Source organism: Pan paniscus, chromosome 4, assembly GCF_029289425.2.
Source record: "Pan paniscus chromosome 4, NHGRI_mPanPan1-v2.0_pri, whole genome shotgun sequence".
In the NCBI taxonomy this organism is placed as follows: domain Eukaryota; kingdom Metazoa; phylum Chordata; class Mammalia; order Primates; family Hominidae; genus Pan; species Pan paniscus.
In genome coordinates this window covers 100,728,859-100,752,182 of record NC_073253.2, presented here as the reverse complement: position 1 = coordinate 100,752,182, position 23,324 = coordinate 100,728,859, and the positions used below count along the sequence as shown (strand labels likewise).

Sequence of the window (23,324 nt, the reverse complement as noted above, 5' to 3'; positions counted from 1 at the left end):
TAAAAATGCCACCTCAGTCTCATTGAGGAAGGCCTGTGGGTGAAGGAAGAGAGTCATGACTGGCCTTCCTCATGTGCATCGCTCTAATAGGATGAGGAGCCCCTTACTCACCATGCCTATGCCTAGGGTGCCCATCCTCCAATATTCCATTTATTCATCTGTAGCAGGAGCTAGGGCTGCTGCGCCAGCTCCAAGACAAGAACAAATCTGGCTATGTCAGTCATTTTGTATTTTTCGTCTTCTTCTTCTTTTTTTTTCCATATTGTCAGAGATAGGACCTAAAGATCCCAATCCCCACCACACCCCCACCTCTTCTGTATGTATAAATTCTTTCATTAGCAGTTGGTGCAGGTTGGATAGGTTCAAGTCAAATTGTACTTTGCTCGATTGTCAATTGAGAAACTGTTTCAATAAAGTATTCTTTTCTAAAAAAAAAAAAGTGTAGATTTTATGCACCATAATAGAGACAAGTCATTCTTGGCTAAGAGCAAGACATTTAAAAATACACTTATAACCTATATATAAAAATATTTTTATGTACATGAATATAAATATAAAAGTAAATATACATATAAATGTATTTATATGTATATGTTTTATATTATGCATATGTATTTTTAATTATAAAAATATATGTTTGTATGTCTATAAGTATATATTTATAATGTTATATATAAATATATACATAAATATATGTTTTTAAATCTCTTGCTCTTAGCCAAGACTGACTTGTCTCTTTTATGGTACATAAAATCTAAAATTTTGGTTACTCACTTCCAGAAGGATATTTATTGCCCAAATTACTCTTAAAACATCTGTGTTTAGGCTTAGTTACATGTGCACAATTCTAAAATTTGAATTTTAAATAAGCATAGGTGTGTCAAGCAAGTTTTAGATTGAGTTTTGATGTTTACTACTTATTTTCTAGATCCAGCTGGTGCTAAAACAAATTATGCTGGTAAGAGATATTAGAATAATCACCTTTCACAACAGCAAATACTCCCCTCTCTTTAATATGATATAGATTTTCCTCCTCTCACAGAGGGAAGATATTTTTAAATAACATACATCACATACACACAAAAATATCTTCTCCCCTAAGATTATCTGACATAGAAAATCAAGATTCAAGATATTTTCTTAAATTATTGAATAAAATCTAGAAGAAAGCACAATATTTCTTCTGTGCATTCATTATACCTGAAAGCTCATTACTGGTTCTTATCAGGTGTGGGGGAGTGTTATTATGTTATTATATGGGGAAGAGCTATACCTTATATTACGTGGTACCTCATGTTTGATTGAATATTTCCATTGTGTACTCCAATACAATTTCTTTCTAAAATGTAACAGAGGAATTGACATTGTTAGCTGGGTAATCTATAATGTTTATAAATTACAACATTATTATTAATTAAATCTTTATGGCATTATTAACTGTCCATTTAAAAATTTTCTAGTACAAATGAGACTTTTATAATAGAATTTATGTGTTTTATTCTGTAATCTTTTTAAAGAAAGAACAAGGCACTTTAAAAACCTTTGCACATTTGAATTTACATTTTTACAGTTTTGGGGACTTACGTAACTCCAGTTTAGAAAGGTTGGTGCTAAAATCCCAGAACACTTTTCTAGCATACATGAATATTTGAAAGCATGTGCAGCATTTAGTTAATTCATTAACCCAGGTCTAGACCCCTGTCCAGCTTTCCATTTGGGGCTGCCCTAGCAGAAATTGGATGTGTCTTCACCATGCCTGGTTATTGGTACAAGCTACTGGCTTTGCTAAAGATACAGGGATCATCTGTGATAACAATTCCTGGCCTTTAGGTCACATGTGAGCCTAAACCGATACTGCCTTTCTTCAGTTCCATGTGTCACGGCATTCTTCTACAAAGCTTCCTGGACGCCACTGAATTTCTAAAATCTGCAGGGTCTACTCAGACTCCAAGCATGTGGAACCAAGAAAGTTGGAATAGGAGCGGGAAAATAACACTATTTAATGTTTTGGAGGCAAACTTAACCCATTTGAAATGAAAGTCTGTAGACAAACAATTCTCCCTTTGTGTTGCCTTTTTATGGTATTTGTGCACTCCACAATAGCTTCATAAACCCTCCATAAAAGTCCTCTGTCATGATGCTTTAGCCATCTTGGTAATACACTTCCTCATACTTGTTCTTCCTCCTTCTCTTCCTCCGTTTCCTTTTCCTACACGCCACTTCCCTGGCAATGCACTCTCTGAGCATTTGCTCAGGTTCTGAGCTCTAAAAAGCAAAAGTTAAGATAGGGACACAGCAGCAGAATGGAATCAAATGCAGGTACTATTTCTTATCAGTCATCTCAAAGGAATAGTCATAGACTCTAGCAGATTTTGTAAGTGAACAATATATGAGATATTGGTGAGCTTTAAGCAGATAAAATGTTTCTGCCTATTTTAATAATGTTTCTCTTATTGGTAGGTGTTGAGGGAGGGATGTTAAATAACAAGTAGAGTGATATGGTTTGGATTTGTGTCCCCACCCAAATCTCATGTAGAATTGGACGAGAGGCCTGGTGAGAGGTGACTGCATCATGGGGGCAGATTTCTCCCTTGCTGTTCTCAGGACAATGAGTGAGTTCTCACAAGATCTGATGGTTTAAAAGTGTGTGGCACTTCCTGTTTTGCTCTCTTTCCTGCCACCATAGGAAGAATGTGATTGCTTCCCCTTCACTTTCTGTCATGAGGCCTTCCAGTCATGTTTCCTGTTAAGCCTATGAAACTCTGAGTCAGTTAAATTTGTTTTCTTCGTAAATCACCCAGTTTCAGGTATTTCTTTATAGTATGTGGGAATTGACTAACACAGAAAATTGGTACCAGGAGTAGGGTACTGCTGTAAAGATACCTGAAAATGTGGAAGCAACTATGGAACTCAGTAACAAGCAGAGTTTGGGACATTTTGGAGGGCTCAGAAGAAGACAGGAAGATGTGGGAAAGTTTGGAAATTCCTTGAGACTTGTTGAATGGTTTTGACCAAAATGCTGATAATGAAATGGACAATGAAGTGCAGGTGGAGGAGTTCTCAGATGGACATAAGGAACTTATTGGGAACTTGAGCAAAGGTCACTCTTGCTATGCCTTAGCAAAGAGACTGGCAGGTGGCATTGTTCCCCTACTCTAGAGATCTGTGGAACTTTGAACTTGAGAGAGATGGTTTAGGGTATCTGCTAAAAGAAATAATCTAAGCAGTAAAGTGCCCAAGGTGTGGCATGGCTGCTTCTAAAAGCCTATGTTCATTGCATAAACGAGGAGAACTTATATTTAAAAGGGAAGCAGAGCATAAAAGTTTGGAAAATTGGTAGCCTGACCACGTGTTAGAAAAGAAAAACCCATTTTCTGGGGATAAATACAAGCTGCAAAAATGTGCATAAGAAGAGCCAAATGTTAATCACCAAGACAATGGGGAAAATGTCGCCAGAATATTTCAGAGAGTTTTGTGGCACCTCCTCCCATCACAAGCCTGGAGGCATAGGAGAGAAAAATGGTTTCCAGGGCCCCACTGCTCTGTGCAGCCTTGGGACATGGCACCCTGTGTCCCAGCCACTCCAGCTCCAGCCATGGCTAAAAGGGGCCAAGGTACAGCAGAGGCCATGGCTTCCAATGGTGCAAGCTCCAAGCCTTGATGGCTTCCCTGTGGTGTTGGGCCTGGGGGCGTGTAGAAGGCAAGAGTTAAGATTTGGAAAACTCCACCTAGATTTCAGAGAATGTACGGAAATGCTGGGATGTTCAGGCAGGAGTCTGTTGCAGGGACGGAGCCCTCATGGAGAACCTCTACTAGTGCAGTATAAAGGAGAAATTTAGGGTTAGAGCCCATACACAGAGTTTTTACTGGGGCACTGCCTAGTGGAGCTGTGAAAAGAGGGCCACCATCCTCCAAACCACAGAATGGTAGATCCGCCAACCGCTTTCACCATGCACCTAAAAAAGTTGCAGGCACTCAATGCCAGCCCATGAAAGCATCCAAAGGGGCTGTGCCCTGCAGAGCTACAGGAATGGAGCTGTCCAAGGCCTCAGGAGCCCACCCTTTGCATCAGTGTGCCCTGGATATGAGACATCGAGTCAAAGGAGATTATTTGGGAGGTTTAAGATTTAATGAGTGCCCTGCTGAATTTCAGACTTGCATGGGGACAGTAACCCCTTTGTTTTGGCCAATTTCTCCCATTTGAAATGGGAGCTTTTACCCAATGCCTGTACCCCATTTTATCTTGGAAGAAACTAATTCGTTTTTGATTTTACAGGCTTATTGGTGGAAGGGACTTTCCTTTGTCTCAGATGAGACTTTGGACTGTGGGCTTTTGAGTTCATGCAGAAATAAGTTAAGACTGAGGGTCTGATGAGAAGGGATAATTGTATTTTGTAATGTGAGAAGGATATGATCTTTGAGAGGGACCAGGGGTAGAATTATATGGTTTGAATTTGTGTCCCCACCCAAATTTCATGTCTAATTGGCCTGGTGGGAGGTGATTGGATCATGAGGGCAGATTGCTTTGTTGCTGTTCCCATGATAGTGAGTAAGTTCTCATGAGATCTGGTGGTTTAAAAGTGTGTGGCACTTCCTCCTTTGTTCTCTCTCTCCTGCCACCATGGGAAGAAGATGCTTACTTCACCTTCACCTTCCATCGTAATTGTAAGTTTCCTCCCAGTCATGCTTTCTGTTAAGCCTTGTGGAATTGCGAGTCAATCAAACTTCTTTTCTTCATCAATTATCCAGTCTCAGGTAGTCCTTTACAGAACATGTGAAAACAAACTAATACATAGAATTTACTATGAAAGGCTGCCAAATGTACACTTATAGAATACTAGTTAGTTATTAAAAATTTGCAAGGCAATAGGTTTGTAAAATATTTTTAAAACCAATATCCAAATATAAATTTACTCATTAGTTTGCCATATATTTAATAAGTATCTGCTGCATGCCTACTAAATATTATATGATCTAGGGCACCGGTGAAAAAGGGAAAAATCTTTGTTTTTTTTGTATATCAACCATTCTAACAAGAAGAGAAAGAAAACATGAAATACAGTTAATAAGTGATATGAAGGTAAATAAAGAAGGAGAAGGAGGTTAGAGGAAAGGAGAAAAGAAAAGCAAGGTCTTGCTGGTGAGGAAATATTTGAGGACAGAGACCTCAGGACTTCCCTGAGAGACCCTCTGTCTTCAAGTTGCCTAACAGATCTGTTAGAGGAGACAATGATGTACCTGTACCTGATAAGAACAATAATGCAATTCACAAGAATTCATTCCATGCTGGAGACCTCCAAAAAGAAGTTAGAGGAAACCAGATGGGTAGGAAGGTTTGATGACTCTTCTCTTCTCCTGACAACAATAAAATGAACACAGTCATGACCATTGTTAATCACTCTCCATGCATTTGGGTCATTGAACCTTCCCTAAAACCCTTTGTGGTAGTTACTATTATTGTCACAATTCTGCTGAGGAGGAAAAAGAGGTTTTAATACCTTAAGGTAACTATCTTAAAGCCAAAGATAACCTTCACAGAAAGAAACCTGAATTTTGAACCAAGATTAACTGAGTACAGAGGCCCAGACCTACCCATTATCTTATGCTGCGTAAGGCAATTTATATTTAGAAAACCAGTGAGTAAAACCCTCTTGCAATTTAAAAGGCAAATAAATAAAATTAGTGGGAAAGCAAGAAATTCTCTCAGTTTTAGTCTGAGATTTCAGATAAGGCCTAGGGAAAAGGAAAGTGAAATAAGCTTTAACATTACAGATTGAATAAAATAAACATTAACTGCTCACTTCAATCAAAATTGGCGCATTTTAAAATTATTGTGTTGGGTCTTCAAATCCTAATTACTTTCTATATTCTTTTTTCATTTCGGGGTTTTGCTCTAGCAACAATCTTAAAGTGAAAAATATCTGTTATGTTTTTAATGGAAATGGGTCATTAATTAAAGCAACACTTCTTTAAGCAAACATCAACAAAGTTTGATCTATATTTTATATTTTTCTTTACTTATAAAATATTAATTTTCCCATTTAACATAATAAAGGTTTGAAAACAAATTATTCTAAATAAAAACAGGATTAGAAGATTGCTTTTAAAACCTTAGTTTTCAAAGCAAAAAAAAGTTTGTATTTGAAAACCTACCACTAAAATAATATCCAGAGTCAGTTATAAAAGCTTTGATGAATATTAAGTATGACTCTCATTTCTTAAATTTACATGAAGCTTTGTGCAAAAAGCAGATTTTTTAAACTTTCTGAAAAACATAATTATATTGAATATTTGAAAGATAATACTTATTTTTGACAATTGTTAAACTGAATTGAGGCAGATAAACCTTGATTAACCTCTGTGTAGCAGTTTCTTTGAGTTAGCAGGTCAGCTATTTTTCTCATTAATGGCATTCTAATTCAAATGAAATTAAAATTGAATACACTACTGAAAACATGTGCATTAGGCAAAGAAGACAGAATCTTTTTCTGATATTCTCTAAATAAAATTTCCTCCAGGAAAAGGAAAAAAAAATATTTGTAATTCGCTCTCTTCCTCACTTATTCTGACATGGACAAGCATACTGAAGAGAATTTTGCATGACATTTCTCTAAATGAAACTGCAAATATTCTGTTTTATCGTTAGGCCAGGAAATTCTGATCTTTTGTTATTTCCACGGGAAATTGAGAAAGGCAGAGAGAAATAACTTAGAGTATTTTAATGTTTCTGTTTTCCCCCTAAATTTAAATAAATTACTCTCCAGAAGCTTTAAGGAAGTCTGTTTATTTTAAAAGTAAAGAGTCAAATATCTAAATTAAAAATATAATTCAAGTGAGCCTACAAATTATTCCAACTGAATTTGACAAAAAATTCTTTTCATAAAGTAATATTACCATTATTCAAGGAGATTTTCAACAACCAAAATATTTAAAAATGTAACTTTTATTCTTATATAGCATTTGACATTCTATTTTAAAGCAAGAGCCAAGAATATATATGAACTTTCTCAGAGAAGTGAATGCACCTTCAGATTTCACTAGAAAACCTACATAAAATCACATAGTAAATTTAAGACATTTGGCATCCTTTATAAATGGGTAAATAATTTCAAATCTTTAAAGGAAACTGGAAAGAATTAGAAATTGCTGTTTATAATCCAAATACTAGTCAATCACAGCAATTTAAATTATGTTTAGGGCACCAAATATTAATAATAAATTTTTACAAAAAGATCATAAAAGATACAAATCTCTATTCTGTAGAAAATCAATAGTTTTTGCAAATGGTACCAAATAACTAAAATACTTATACATATATGAATCTATATTCTAAACAAAATATTTATTAACATTTGTTAGTTTATCTTATATGGATTTTGGTGACATGAGTTTGGTTTTTCACTGCCCTATGAGTTTCATGCAGAATAACTTTAATTAGTGTTAGTTTATGACCAAAGCTTCCTTGAACTTGGTGAAAATGCATTAAATTTTTAAATGTTCCCTCAGATATTAGGAGTTTTATGTGGAAGACTAAAATTTTCTATCTCAACTCAATCTGATAATATACATAGACTCAGCCAGCGTATAATATTTTGTTTAAATTTAAAATTTACTCTGGGGCTGCTGTGGTTTTTATAGTAAATGAAATTATAAAAGTGTAGTGATATGTGAGATAATGGAATTTAAAATCTAGTCCTTTGTGATAGAGAGACAAACAAGTTGTTCCCAAGCTTTACGTTTATTTCCTGTCCCTAGAATTATGTATGATTTATTATTCATAAAAATTGCTTTAAAGAAGAATAAGAATGCCTATGATGTGATGTTCATGTCTCTCTGGGATAGTTATAAGAGTACCGTACATTTTATTTACTGGGGTTGTACAGCAAAAGGGTACTTAGAAATCTCATCTCTCCTTGGAGCTGAAGGAATAGTGCATGTGCATAAAACAATATTTACTACAGTGCTAGGAGGTATATAAATATTACTGCTAGGATGGCTGATTAGGTTGTCTCACTGCACTTTCCAAGGCTTTATGTATTTGGCTTTGATGCTATTTTTTGCTTGCTTCATTTTGGCTTTTGATTTCACCAACCTCAGAGACTTTCCATATTATGACAGCTGTACATTAAAGGTTACCTTAGTGATATGAGAAAGTTAATTTGATTGCAACTGTGTTTAAATTATTTCCAGAGAATAAATGTAGGTTTGTGAAGAGTAAATCCAACTTTGGAGACACTACCATCTAAGGTATGGGGTAAAATTTTCAACTCTTGAAAAGTAATGAGCAATGGGATATGACCTTGCGAAAAATGAACAAGGAAGATTTTCCAATTCCAAGTTCCCTTCACACTGACCTATTACTCTAGTTTGAAATGACACTCTTATAGAACTCATTCCCCATGAATGAAAGAATTATCCCCTATTAAAATGTAAATGCCCCGGAAAAGACAGAACAAGAATCAATCAATCATTTATACCTTAATGAGAAGAAGTCACTCAAACCATCCCAACATTATAGTCATTTGAAATTGAACATTGATAGGATGGAGATGAGACAGAAATACTTTGGGAATCAGGAGTAGGAAGGAGGAAAAACTAAAAGGGAAATGAGAAAGTTTTGGGAATAAATTTTGTACGATTTCAATGTTACAGACGTTGAATCACAGGTGACAATTACTGGAGATGGTGAGTCTGAGTTCACAAAAAGACTGTGCTATTATAAAGTCTTGAATTTGAGAAAAAGAAATAATAATTACTTTTCATCATTATTATTTTCTCCTCTTCCTTGCCTAGAAAAAAAATACTTAATAAAAAGAGTGCTGATGTATCCTCTCAATAATGGGAAAGGGAGATGGTTAATATTGAGTCTCAGCTTGATTGGAATGAAGGATGCAAAGTATTTTTCCTGGGTGTGTCTGTGAGGGTGTTGCCAAAGAAGATTAACATTTGAGTCAGTGGACTGGGAAAGGCAGGCCCACCCTTTCTCTGGGTGGGCACAATCTAATCAGCTGCCACTGTGACCAGAAAAAGGAGCAGGCAGAAGCACGTGGAAAGACTAGACTGGCTGAGTCTTCTGGCCTCCATCTTTCCCCTGTGCTGGATGCTACCTGCCCTGCAACATCAAACTCCAGGTCCTTCAGCTTTGGAACTCTTGGACCTTTGGCCTCAGACTGAAGGTTGCACCGTCGGCTTCCTTATTTTCGAGGTTTTGGAACTGGGACTGGCTTCCTTGCTCCTCAGTTTACAGATGGCCTATTGTGGAACCTCAACTTGTGATCACGTGAGTCAGTACTCGTTAACAAACACCTCTTTATATGTATGTCTATCCTATTACTTCTGTCCCCCTAGAGAACGCTAAATAATACAGAAGTGATCTGTATTTATGCAGTAACTTTAGTTGTACCTGCTTTAAGAATATAAACATAAATGTAAATACATGTATTTTGAATTTGTCAGACTAACTCAGAAGGAAATAAAAATAGCCTTCACTTTTGAAAAGTGTTTTTTACATTGTGTAAAATTATTCTTTAGATAATGTAAAATGTCTGTGATTTACCATTGTTTGGTTCAAACAACTTTTTGGGAAAATGTCTATTTTGCAAGGCAACATAACTTCTAAATCTGCATTTAGACTTCCTTACACAAATTGAATAAGATAATGTGTTTTGCATAGCAATTAATCTATTTTAGCTATCACTGTCATGTTCATCATTATTTGTGTGTTTGTGTGTGTGTGTATATATATGTATTTGTCCTGTTATTCAAGACAGAGTCATACATGAGCAAACAGGTGATTATCCAGCTTGAAGGGTAATCTTGAAGGGCCTTTTAGAAGAATCAGTTCGTTCACAATAATCTGTTGTCTTCCTATACAATGTTGAAAGGTAAACCAACAATTATATTTTGATTATTAAGTATATGTAATACATAATATGTAAAACATTATGTATTGTATATATTACATATAAATATATATAAAATCCATACATACATAACTATACATACAGACATTATGCATATATCATTGAACTAATACCAGTTATACAAATTATTTAAAAATGAGTACGTATCATATGAGAATAGCTTAATCTATTGTTAAAAAATCTATCGTAGGTGAGGCATCACTAATATGAATTTAATGTCAGAGCATGATAAAAATCATCTACTGATTTAACTTGAGGAAATTTGATTTGCTTGTTTTTCTCTCACAAATAATTTTTTAAAAATTATAACTAGTGTGACTTCCAGGATGGCAATATACAGTATCTGGCTCACATACCTTAATGATGAAGAGTAAGATCTTATCTCTCTCTTGTTATATCTGAAAAAGCTATTTTCAAATACATTTTTCAGACTAAAGACAGCCATTTGTTAACTCCACTTAGAATTATTTTTATAGATACTGTTATATTATAATCTCATAATTAGCCATTTGTTGACATGTTAGTGAACTTTGTGTTATTTTTATTCATTGTACATGTCTGATTTTAAATGTGTAAGATGATAGGGCTCCTAGGCAAAATAATTGTATTTATTTGTTGGTAAGAAATCAATTATAATTCTTACGTTATTTTTAAGTATATATTTAAAATAAAAACCTTATTGGCTAGATCTAAAACATCAAATCAGATTTAAATTAAAAATATAGAGAAGATAATACATTATAGAGTCACACTCTTCTGTTTCTATTTGTAATTTATCATTTATTGCTTTATGCCTTTACTCTGAAACACAAAAATAATATCATGAATTTATAGTTTTATTACAGTTGACATTTTATTTAACTTTAAATCTGAAAAATTCTTCTCTGAAAAATTCTTGCTGATCTACTTATATAATTTTCTACTTTATCTTTAATAAAGTTATAATTTTGTTACTGAAAAGAATCAAAAGAAAACCTGAACAAATTGCAACTGTCCAAATTTTATAAAATTTTTCTTTTTACAACAGTCAGCATCAAAACTCTGAAGTAAATTGCCTTTGAATACTTCTGTACCAGATGTCAGCCATCTTGCTTATCACTGAACAAGCCACATTTGAACTAAACAGCTCAGTATCGCATTGAGGGATGTGGTGGCTGATTGAACACAGGTGTAATAGTTGATATACTGTCACACAGTCTGACGTTAACGTAAGATCTTTTGAAATAGTTATTACTGATGGCACGAAATGTAATTGCTAATTTTCTGCCTGAGTGGTTACATATTTTCTCTAAATCTTGAGAGTTATTCATCCTTTTTCCACTGCCCATTCCTCAGACTTTAAGGCAGATGTGTCAGTGGCCCATGGACCAGTAATTGAACCTGTCACTTGCAATCTACAGACTTCATTCTTCAGAAATGTGACTACTGCTTTATTCACTCTCCTGCTTATTTTTCTCTGGGTATCAAATGCCCTACTTGAACAAAGCTAACTAATATTCATTGTTTACCTTTAAGGAGTTCTTTCATCACAAAGCAAATGAACTGGGGGTGAGTCAAGTCTGATTATTTTTTAGTATTTCTCATGGATTCTGGTTTTCAAATGAATTGGTTCTCTAGGAGCCTAATTATACTAAATCAATCAATTGCATTGTGGGTGTAGAAAGTGTGGAGGTTTCGTGGAGAAAGGGTTGGGAGGTTGGGATAGATTTGCTATTTTTTGTGTGAATGTAAACCTTCTTAGAATGACTTAACATAACTCAAGCTGCTCATACACCTTTCCTGAATTTCAATGAGTAGCACTGCATACTAGTGCTTAGTGTCCAATGATCAACCAGTGCTTAGTAGTTTTGCTAATAAATATGTTGTAATAGATTAAGTTCCAATAAATTTTTACCCCCAATTTTTATTTTTACTGACATAATCCAATTAAGTTATAGTACACATTAAAAATCAAGGTGCTAATATACCCCAAATTTGGAGGATTTTTTAATAAAATTATTTTAATTTTGTATTTTGCCAAAACCCTTTCAAAGTTAACCAAGTCTCCAAGAAACTATATAGTTTATTATTGTGATATCAATTTTATTTGCAAAAGATAAGAAAATTCTTTCTACAACTGTATTCAACTAATAAATAGATAGGACTATAAAACTATTAGTTGAAATTTAAGATGGTGGAGCATGTGTCTTTCAGTGAAAAAAAAAATGACAAAATTAATCATTTTGGCTTAGTGGAAAAATTAAAGCCCTGCTTTAAAATTCTGCCCCAAGGCAGATCTTGTGATCTAAGACAGGTCATCTGCATCCCAGTGTTTTTATCTTCAAGAGGGGAACAATAACCCCTGATTTACTAGTTGATATCAGTATTGCAGATATGTAGAAAAATCACCTTGGGCAACATCTGGCATATAACAGAGACTTGATGCTTGGTACCTATTGTAGAAAGACCTGTATTAGTCCATTCTCACACTGCTGATAAAGACATACCCAAGCCTGGGCAATTTACGAAAGAAAGAGTTTTAATGGACTTACAGTCCCACGTGGCTGAGGAGGCCCCATAATCATGGCAGAAGGTGAAAGTCTTGTCTCACATGGTGGCTGACAAGAGGAGAGAGCTTGTGCAGGGAAACTCCCATTTATAAAACCATCAGATCTCATAAGTCTTATTCACTATCACAAGAACAGAACAGGAAAGATCTGCCCCCATGATTCAATTACCTCCCACAACACATGGGAATTCAAGATGAGATTTAGGTGAGGACACAGCCAACCATATCATTCTGCCCCTGGCCCCTCCCAAATCTTATGTCCTCACATTTCAAAACCAACCATGCCTTCCCAACAGTCACCCAAAGGCTTCACTCATTTCAGCATTAACTCAGAAGTCCACAGTCCAAAATCTCAGTCTCAGTCCATCTGAGACAAGGCAAGTCCCTTCTGCCCATGAGCCTATAAAATCAAAAGCAAGTTATTTACTCCCTAGATGCAGTGGGGGTACAGGCCCCCATTTACAGGTAAATACAGCCATTCCAAATGGGAGAAATCGGCCAAAACAAAGGGTCTGCAAGCCCCATGCAAGTCTGAAATCCAGCAGGGCAGTCAAATCTTAAAGCTCTAAAATGATCTCCTTTGACTCTATATTTCACATCCAGGTTACACTGATGCAAGAGGTGGATTCCCATGGCCTTGGGCAGCTCCGCCCTCGTGGCTTTGCAGGTTATAGCCTCCCTCCTGACTACTTTCACAGGCTGGCGTTGAGTGTCTGTGGCTTTTCCAGGAACATGGTGCAAGCTGTCGGTGGATCCACCATTCTGGTATCTAGAGGATGGTGGCCCTCTTCTCACAGCTCCACTAGGCAGAGCCCCAGTAGGGACTCTATGTGAGGGCTCTGATCCCATGTTTCCTTTCTGCACTGCCCTAGCAGAGGTTCTCCATGAAAGCCCCACCCATGCAGCAAACTTCTGCCTAGGCATCCGGGTATTTCTATACATCCTCTGAGATCCAGGCAGAGGTTCCCACAACTCAATTCTTGACTTTGTGTCCCTGCAGGCTCAACACCACGTGGAAGCTGCCAGGGCTTGGGGCTTCCATCTTCTGAAGCAACAGCCTGAGCTGTACCTTGGCTCCTTTTAGTCATGGCTGGAGTGGCTGAGTTGCAAGGCACCAAGTCCGTATACTGCACACAGCAGAGGGACCCTGGGCCCGGCCCACAAAATAATTTTTTCCTCCTAAACCTCTGGAGATGTGATGGGAAGGGCTGCCACAAAGGTCTCTAACATGCCCTCATGACATTTTTCCCATTGACTAGGTGTTTAACATTTGGCTTCTCATTTTTAATGCAGATTTCTGCAGCCAGCTTGAATTTCTCCTCAGAAAATGGGGTTTTCCTTTTTATGGCATTGTCAGGCTGTAAATTTTCCAAACTTTTATGCTCTGTTTCCTTTATAAAACTGAATGCCTTAACAGCACCCAAGTCATATCTTATGTGCTTTGCTGCTTAGAAATTTCTTCTTCCCAACACCCTACATCATCTCTCTCATGTTCAAAATTCCACACATCTTTAGGGCAGGAACAAAATGCCTCCAGTCGCTTTGTTAAAACATAACAAGTGTCACCTTTGCTCCAGTTCCCAAGTAGTTCCTCCTCTCCATCTGAGACCACCTCAGCCTTGATTTCATTGTCCATATCATTATAAACATTTTGGTCAAAGCCATTCAAAAAGTCTCTAGGGAGTTCCACACTTTCCCACCTTTTTCTGTCTTCTTCTGAGCCCTCCAAACTGTTCCAACCTCTGCCTATTACCCAGTTCCAAAATTGCTTCCACATTTTCAGGGGCGGTGCCCCACTCTACCAGTACTAATTAATCCATTTTCATGCTGCTGATAAAGACATACCCGAAACTGGGCTATGTACAAAAGCAAAAGGTTTAATGGACTTACAGTTCCGCGTGGCTGGGGAGGCCTCACAATCATGGCAGAAGATGGAAGGCGTGTCTCACATGGCAGCAGACAAGAGAAGAGAGCTTGTTCAGGGATACTTCCTTGTTTTAAACCATCAGATCTCATGAGACTTATTCACTATCAAGAGAGTAGCACAGGAAAGACTTGCCCCCATGATTCAATTACCTTCGGCTAAGTCTCTCCCATAGCACATGGGAATTCAAGATGAGATTTGGGTGGGGACACAGCCAAACCATATCAGATCTATTATGGATCCTGAAGTTCTAATAATAACGAGACGATTTGCCAATGGAAGAGTCAGCTAGCCACATTAGGATCTGGAGAGAATGTTTTCAAGTTTAGGTGAACACAGAAATACAGACTTCTGAGGTTTAAATCTGATTGAGGAAAGGAAAAACCAGGTATGCTGCTGCTTCTAGGTGCAGTTGTCTGGGGTCTCATTAACAGTGGAGGGAGGTACTGTGCATATACATCAGAGCTGCACTAAAATGCAATGTTTTGTGCATATGTTGCTATACTCATAGACTGATTTATACAGATACTGCATTATAAACTAGAGTTATTATATGGTGCCACACTAAAAGTATTTCGAAGTGACATATTTATAAGGTAAAATTTCTAAGTTTAAAACTATAATTACTGTGTGTTTTCTTTACATATGATTTATGAACCACTTTTTTCTGGCCTCCATCTGTTCATTTCTGGGTTGTAGAAGCAAAAGATGTACAATGAATGTAAACTTTGAGAAGAGATGAATATTAGGGAACTGAATCTCAGGAATGGAATCTTATTAAGATTAAGAAGTAGGAATAATGAGCATTTGGAATAGATAAGTCACTGGGCACACTATAGGACCAGGGGTGTGATATAGTTGTTTGTTTATTTATTGTAATGCTGTCTTGACCCAGTTTCGAGGCATGGTTAGAAACTGGTCTGTTCTCATTTTTCAGCAGCTGATTAAGTCCACACCCCAACCACTTCTTTATCAGACTTTCACACCCTTAGACCTATCTGTAACCTGCCCTAATTTTCCTGAGGGCCAAGTATCAGAGAACTTGGTCCCAGATATTCAAATTAGCCAAACTGCAAGAAATGCACCAAAGCTAGCCAAACTTTCCACTTGTCATACAAAAGCTGCCTGGTACCTCTCCATCTTGCTGTTATCTTGGCCCCTGGTTGCAATTTTCTCTGCGGCCTCACCTGGTAGAGTTTTGTAATTTGAAGCTGGGAAGTTATTTTATTTTTGTATATATTTAAGTTTACTGAATGATACCTTGATTTATAAGTCTAGAGATCTATTTGGAGCTTTGCTTTTCATCTATCCAAATGTCATTGTGTTGTGTCCTGCCCCTAAAAGAATTTTTAAATCGTATAATTCCAGCTAATCATCCAGGAGATAACAGATACCAAAGGTCGATACCAAAAATCCATCAGTTAAATCAAAAGCAAAGGAAAACAGTTTCCAGAGTTTGGTTTCCAGGAGAAAATTATGGTCTTACTTATGTAGATCATACCACAAGATCTTATTTCTATGCTCAGTAGAGTAACACATGATTGGCATTGCCACATGCATTTTTACCACAGCTCAGAAACTACCAACCTTATCTTCCCATTTGGTGAAGGCAAAAAACAAGCATCATTCTTTTTTTTCCCCTTAAGATTATACTTAATATACAGTAAACTGTGCATATATAAAGTGAACCATTTAGCAAGTGTTGACACGTGAATATACTTGAAAAACCATCACTGGAATCAGATAAACACATATATCACTCCCACAGTCTCCATCTGCCCTTTCATAATGACCTTCTCCTACCCTCCCCACTCCTCTCCCTCAACCTTTGCTTTCTGTCTCTAGTCAACTATTGATCTGCTTCCTGTCATTATAAATTACTTTGCTTTTTCCAGAATTTTATGTAAATCGAATCATGCAGTAAGCACTGTTTTATGTCAAGGCTTCTTTTATTATTTTGAAACTTAGCTGTATTGTTACATATATCAATGGTTCATTTTTTATAAGTAATATTAAATTATGTGAATATGGCACAATTTTTTGATGAATATTTGGTTTGCTTCCATTTTAGGACTATTACCAAAAAAACAGCTATGAACATGTGTATGCATGTCTTTGTATGAACATAAAGTTTTATCCATTCATTTTCTGGAGTAATACCTAAGAGTGTAATAGTTGCATCATATGGAAGAACCTCTGACGGGCCTGCTGGTGGGAATGTAAAACATCAGAACACTTTGGAAACCAGTTTTGTAGTTTCTTAAAAGCTTAAATATACAGCTTCCATATGATCCAACTACTTCACTCTTAGGTATTATTCCAGAAAATGAATGGATAAAACTTTATGTCCATACAAAGACATGCATACAAATGTTCATAGCTGTTTTTTTGGTAATAGTCATAAAATGGAAACAACCCAAATATTTATCAGCAAATTGTGCTATGTTCACATAATATAATATTACTTATAAAACAGTGAACTCTTGATATATGCAACAATACAGCTAGTCAAAATAATAAAAAATGCCTGACATAAAAGAGTGCTTACTGCATGATTCCAATTACTTAAAAATCTAGAAAATGGAAAGTAATTTATAATGACAGGAAGCAGATCAATAGTTGACTAGAGACAGGGAGTGAAGGTTGGGGGAGAAGACTTGGGGAAGGTAGAAGGTCATTATGAAGGGGCAGATGGAGACTTGTGAGAGTGACAGATATGTTTGTTATCTGATTCCAGTGATGGTTTTGCAACTATATTTATAAGTCAACGTTTGTGGAATGGTGCAATTTATATATGCACAGTTTATTGTATATTAAGTACACAAGGTTCTGTTCCTCTGTGTCCTTGCTAGCACTTGATATTGTCAGGCTTTTTAATATTAATCAATTTTATAAATATGTAGTGGTATCTCATTGTTGCAGGACATGTCCTTAGTTCTGCTAAACACAGTGTTCTTGTCCATTCCACGGCCAAAAAATTTAGGCTCGCAGACAGTTTAAAAGGTAATGAAGCAGGGTTTCATTGGGTGAAAAGGTAAAAAAAGCAGGTGGGGAACAGGGATGGTCCACAAGGCCAGAGTCCCCTGCTAGAGTACTGCCCACCTGCCACTGGAATCCCAGGTTCCTGACGGGAAGAGGAGGGGCCAGGCTCCTCCCTGCTGTAAACTGGAGAACTTCCCAAGGCTCCGCCCCAGTGTACATTCCTCCCAGGGCCCAGGCTGATTGGTGAGTCTCTGGGGACCCCCCCCTCCCACGTGGCTGTCTCATCATCATGATTTTATACTTTTCTAATAACTGATGATATTTGGCATCTTTTTATGTGCATATTTATGATTCATGCATTTTCTATATTTAAGTCACTAAACTCTTTAATACATGGATTAATTTAAATTATATTTACTTTTATTTATTCACTTGAATAAACAAAAATTTTTTTTTTCTTTGGAGACAGGATCTCCCTCTGTTTCCCAGGCCTGAATGCAGTGGGGTGAGCATGACTCAGGTGATCCGCCTGTCTTAGCCTTCTAAGTAGCTGGAACTGCAAGTGCATGACACCGTGCCTAGATAATTTTTCATATTATTTATAGAAATGAGTTTTCTCCATGTTGCCCAAGCTGGTTTTGAACTCCTGGATTCAATCCTCATCCTCCCAAAGTGCTGAGATAATAGGCATGAACCACCGTGCCTGGCCTTGTTTTTTTTGAGACAGAGTCTCACTCTGTCACCCAGACTGGAGTGCAATGGCACAATCTTGTCTCACTGCAATTCCTGCCTACTGGGTTCCAGTGATTCTCATGTCTCAGCCTCCCAAGTAACTGGGGTTACAGAGGTGTGCCACCACACCGGGCTAATTTTTGTATTTTTAGTAAAGATGGGGTTTCACCATGTTGGCCAGGCTGATCTGGAATCCCTGACCTCAAGTGATCCGCCTGCCTCGGCCTCCCAAAGTTCTGGGATTACAAGCATGAGCCACCATGCCCGCCGGTCTTTTCTTATTAAGTTTTGACTGTTAAGTATTTCAACACAAGTTCCTTATCAAATATATAATTTTCAAGTGGTTTTCTTTTCATTATTTCAGTAGTATTTTGGTGCTTTCTTTTTTTAAGATTTGAGGTCTCACTATGTTGCCCAACCTAAAGTGCAGTGGCTTTTCACAGGCATAATCACAGCAAACCACACTGGAATTTCTGGCTCAAGTGATCCTACAGTCTCCGCCTCCCAAATAGCTGGGATGACAGTCATGCACCACCCTGCTGGCTCTCAGTGGTGTCTTTTGAAGACAACACATTTCAAATTTTGGTTAAGTCTGGAAAAAAAAATTATTCCTCTATTTGTGTATCCCAAATATATCTCAAAGGTGTCCATTTCTTTGTATTTTTTGTTATTACCAGTTTTGTCCTACCATCTCTCATTTCTTCTCTCTGCTGCTTCAATAACCCAAATCTATGCTTCCAACTCTCACCCCTTTCCATGAACACAATTCTTTATCTAGCAACTTAAAAATGTAACACATACATTGAAGTTTTCTGCTTAAATTTTCGATGGTTTCCCATTGGATTTGTAAAAACACCAACTCATTTTATGTACCCTATAATGAATGTTTGTCATGGTCTGGCACTTGCCTTTCACATATAATTTTGTACCATTTTCTCTCTTGATTGTTATATTTCACCTATGTCATCCTCCTTTCTATCTTTGTTACCAGTCGAATTTCTACTTTAGGACTATTTTTCTTATGTTATTATTTGCCTGGGTTGTTTGTTTGACTATTTGATTCATCTGTTATCCCTGACTGCAGAATGAAAGCTTCCTGGTAGCCTGCTTCTTTATTTCTAAACTTCCTAAACTCGGAAGTAGAATAAAGTGAGTATTCTTAAACAGTACCTGAAAAACTGTACAGTGGGCAAATAAATTTTGACAATTCTATAGGTCATTAAGCCAGAGTTTAGTTTAACCTAATAATTTAATTTTCTATTATTTATTATCAATATTCGCTTTATGGGATGAAGGCATCATTCTCAGCAACAACAAATACATATTGAATAAATGAGATTGGGAGCAATTTCATAGTTTAAACTAGCAAATTGATGAAAAACATAAATATCAAGACATAAAAATGAGCAATGGTGCAACTAAAATATGAATCAGATACCGAGCCAAATCATGTCTTCACTCTAGGTTACTGAAAGACATTCTAAGAGTAAACACTGACCTTATCAAAAGATAAGCAGTCTGGTTAGTGTTCATGGAATGAGTAGAAACATGAATGGGTTAAATGAGAACTCAGAAATAGTTGCTGAACAAATGTCCTAACATCTAGTTTAGTCCTAACATCTAGTTTATTCCAGAATGCTATATGAAAGGAAAATGGGTGAGTGTGAAGCTTGTAACCTTGTGCTTAAACTTTCTTATAGCTTTGTGTCATTTTCTGCCTTTGACTCTCCAGTGATTCACACCCGTAGGCTGAGGTGGGAAGATCCCTTGACCCCAGGAGTTCAAGACCAGCCTGGGCAATATAGTGAAACCTTGTCTCAGAAAATAGACACACAAACAAACCAAAACAACAACAACAACAACAAACTAGAATTCCTATTATAAGCTACAGAAAAAAAGTTTTGAGATATGAAAGACCTCCTCCATACCCCTTCAATGTGCCTTCATTACATTCTTGATATTTAAATAGGTCTATCACTAGCTGAAAACAACTAAAGAAACATCCTATTGCTATGTGGTAGAGATCCTCAGGATGGTTTTTTGTTGGTTTGTTTGTTGGTTTGTTTTTTGCTAAAAAAATGTTTTTTAGAATGTTAGTTTACTAAAAGTAAATTTTCTTCAAACACATGTCCTTGCTAAGTTTGTGTCACACATCCTTAATTTTGTTAGGCAGGTTATCCAACATCCTTAGTTGTCTAGATACTGCTATTGCAGAACAAAGTAAGGAGCTGATCAAGCCCCATGTGACCTTTGCTCTATTCTTGTAAAATGTCTCCATAATAGTGACAATTTACTTCCAGTTATTTTGGAGCCCTGCTTTGAATTCCTATTCTGACAAAATTATTTAAAGTAACAGTACATATTCTAGTAGTATTAAATTTTTTCATTAAAATGATGAAGGAGATTTTAGGAAATTCAGAAGCTGCTTTTATTCTATAAGGCAAAGAATATTTCCTTGGTTAATATGAGAACCTCTAGATATTTCTGACTGTAGCAATGTCATATTCTATGTTGATATTGAAGTTTATCAGTAAAGAAAGGAGAGAAGTAAGTATTAGTATTGCTTATTTTATTATCATTTCCTTGGTCACAGTGATAATGAGAAATTAATAACTATTTATGAATATCACTCCTTATTCTGTATTTCTGGGTCTAAATGATAGTTGTTCTTCTTGATTTAAATATACATATGCTAATGTGTAAAGCATACATATAATTTCTCAGTGTAAATACAAAACTAATAATTACATATTTTGGATTTTTTTTTCTTTTTTGGTACAGGTTGAGTATCTCTCACCTGAAATACTTGGGACCAGGGACAAGAACTATTTCAGGTTTCAGAATTTTTGGATTTTTTAATTTTGGATTTAGATATATTTGCATATATACATAATATAATATCTTGGGGAGAGGACCAAGGTATAAATATGAATTCATTAATATTTTATATATAGCTTATATACACAGCCTGAAGGTAATTTTATACAATTTTTAAGTAATTTTGTGCATGAAACAAAGTTGTTTATGTGATGTCAGGTGTAGAATTTTCCACTTGTGCCATGATGTGATGCTCAAAATATTTTAGATTTTTAAGCATTTTGGATTACAGATTTTCAAATTAGGGATGTTTAACCTGTAATTAAATTGTTTTTAGTCTACAGTTGCTCCAAATAGTATTGTCCTCTTTCTACTTGTAATTTAACAAATACACTAGTCAGATATTGCAAAATGATCCAGGTGCTTTTCTTGAATTACCATTATGTTATTTTTAATTTATGTTAATTTTGTATATTCAAAAATTGTGTTATAATATGTGCTATTTGCAACAATTCTAAACAATGCAGATGTGAATGAAGAAAAATATTTTTAGCCAAACATAAAAATTGAACAATGCTATAAAGAATATGATTTTGCTCTTCATTCTTTAATATTTGTATAAACATGCAAACAATTCAGTTTATTTTCTTTCTTTTATATATTTTTAAATTGAGTTGCATGAGTTGAGTTTTATATATTTTAAAATTGAGTTGCATGATGCATATTACTCTCCTACTTTTTTTTCACTGCTTCCTCATGGATAACTTTTCAAGTCAGTAAACACAAATCTCACTTTTCTTTATTTAACATAGTTTAGAAATTATTATTTATTCAACCATTCCTCTATTTATGAACTTTCAGGATGTTTTAGTATTTTACTTTTGCAATTAACATTACGGTAAACTGATTCGTAAAGATGTTAAAGAAAAACTTCAATGACACTTGTTAAAACTTATTAAGGAAGATTTATTCAAGACTATTTTTATAGGTTTAAGGATCACTGCAATGGGGCTTGCAGTCAGGGAGAGAAATTGAGCTCAACCCTGAATATAGCGTGAGCAAGTGGGAATTTAGTGCCAAGCAACAGGATGGAGGTCATTGGATGGAAAAGTACTAAAAGGAAACATTAGGAGTAAGGGAGAATCTGTCTAACCCACCTACAGAATTATTTCCAAGGAGAAGCCAGGGTGATCAGACATCACCTTCAGGATGATGGAGGCCTGGGAACCTGATCAAATGTTGAGGATAATCAGATATTGAGTGTGGAAGGCTCTTGCTAACTTGACTTAGCAAGATTCTGTGTTAAAACTAACTTTTATGGCTTTTCCGCCCGCTCCCCCCTCCCCCCGAGCGCCGCTCCGGCTGCACCGCGCTCGCTCAGAGTTTCAGGCTCGTGCTAAGCTAGCGCCGTCGTCGTCTCCCTTCAGTCGCCATCATGATTATCTACCGGGACCTCATCAGCCACGATGAAATGTTCTCCGACATCTACAGGATCCGGGAGATCGCGGACGGGTTGTGCCTGGAGGTGGAGGGGAAGATGGTCAGTAGGACAGAAGGTAACATTGATGACTCGCTCATTGGTGGAAATGCCTCCGCTGAAGGCCCCGAGGGCGAAGGTACCGAAAGCACAGTAATCACTGGTGTCGATATTGTCATGAACCATCACCTGCAGGAAACAAGTTTCACAAAAGAAGCCTACAAGAAGTACATCAAAGATTACATGAAATCAATCAAAGGGAAACTTGAAGAACAGAGACCAGAAAGAGTAAAACCTTTTATGACAGGGGCTGCAGAACAAATCAAGCACATCCTTGCTAATTTCAAAAACTACCAGTTCTTTATTGGTGAAAACATGAATCCAGATGGCATGGTTGCTCTATTGGACTACCGTGAGGATGGTGTGACCCCATATATGATTTTCTTTAAGGATGGTTTAGAAATGGAAAAATGTTAACAAATTTGGCAATTATTTTGGATCTATCACCTGTCATCATAACTGGCTTCTGCTTGTCATCCACACAACACCAGGACTTAAGACAAATGGGACTGATGTCATCTTGAGCTCTTCATTTATTTTGACCGTGATTTATTTGGAGTGGAGGCATTGTTTTTAAGAAAAACATGTCATGTAGGTTGTCTAAAAATAAAATGCATTTAAACTCATTTGAGAGAATGCCTTTTAGTTTAATGCATATTTAAACTAAATTGATCCTGTAGCGTTCCTGGAGAAGCTAGAGCCTGATTGTAGGCTACTACTCATCAATTAACTTCTACAGTGGAGACTACTTCTGGGACTGGAATATAAAAAAGAATCAAAGGTTTTGATTTTGAGTTGCAATAAAGGGAAAGACCATGCTCATAGCAGTGCCAACATCTGAAGTGTGGAGCCTTACCCATT

General features: G+C 36.4%; 1 protein-coding gene across 1 annotated transcript; it reads left to right on the top strand.

Annotated features, from left to right (window-relative positions):
* Positions 1-22,250: 22,250 nt before the first annotated feature.
* LOC100968081 (translationally-controlled tumor protein-like) lies at positions 22,251-23,089 on the top strand. The gene has a single exon (XM_034960317.3). The coding sequence runs from the start codon at positions 22,362-22,364 to the stop codon at positions 22,878-22,880; it is 519 nt and encodes a 172-aa protein (XP_034816208.2). The 5' UTR covers positions 22,251-22,361; the 3' UTR covers positions 22,881-23,089.
* Positions 23,090-23,324: the final 235 nt, after the last annotated feature.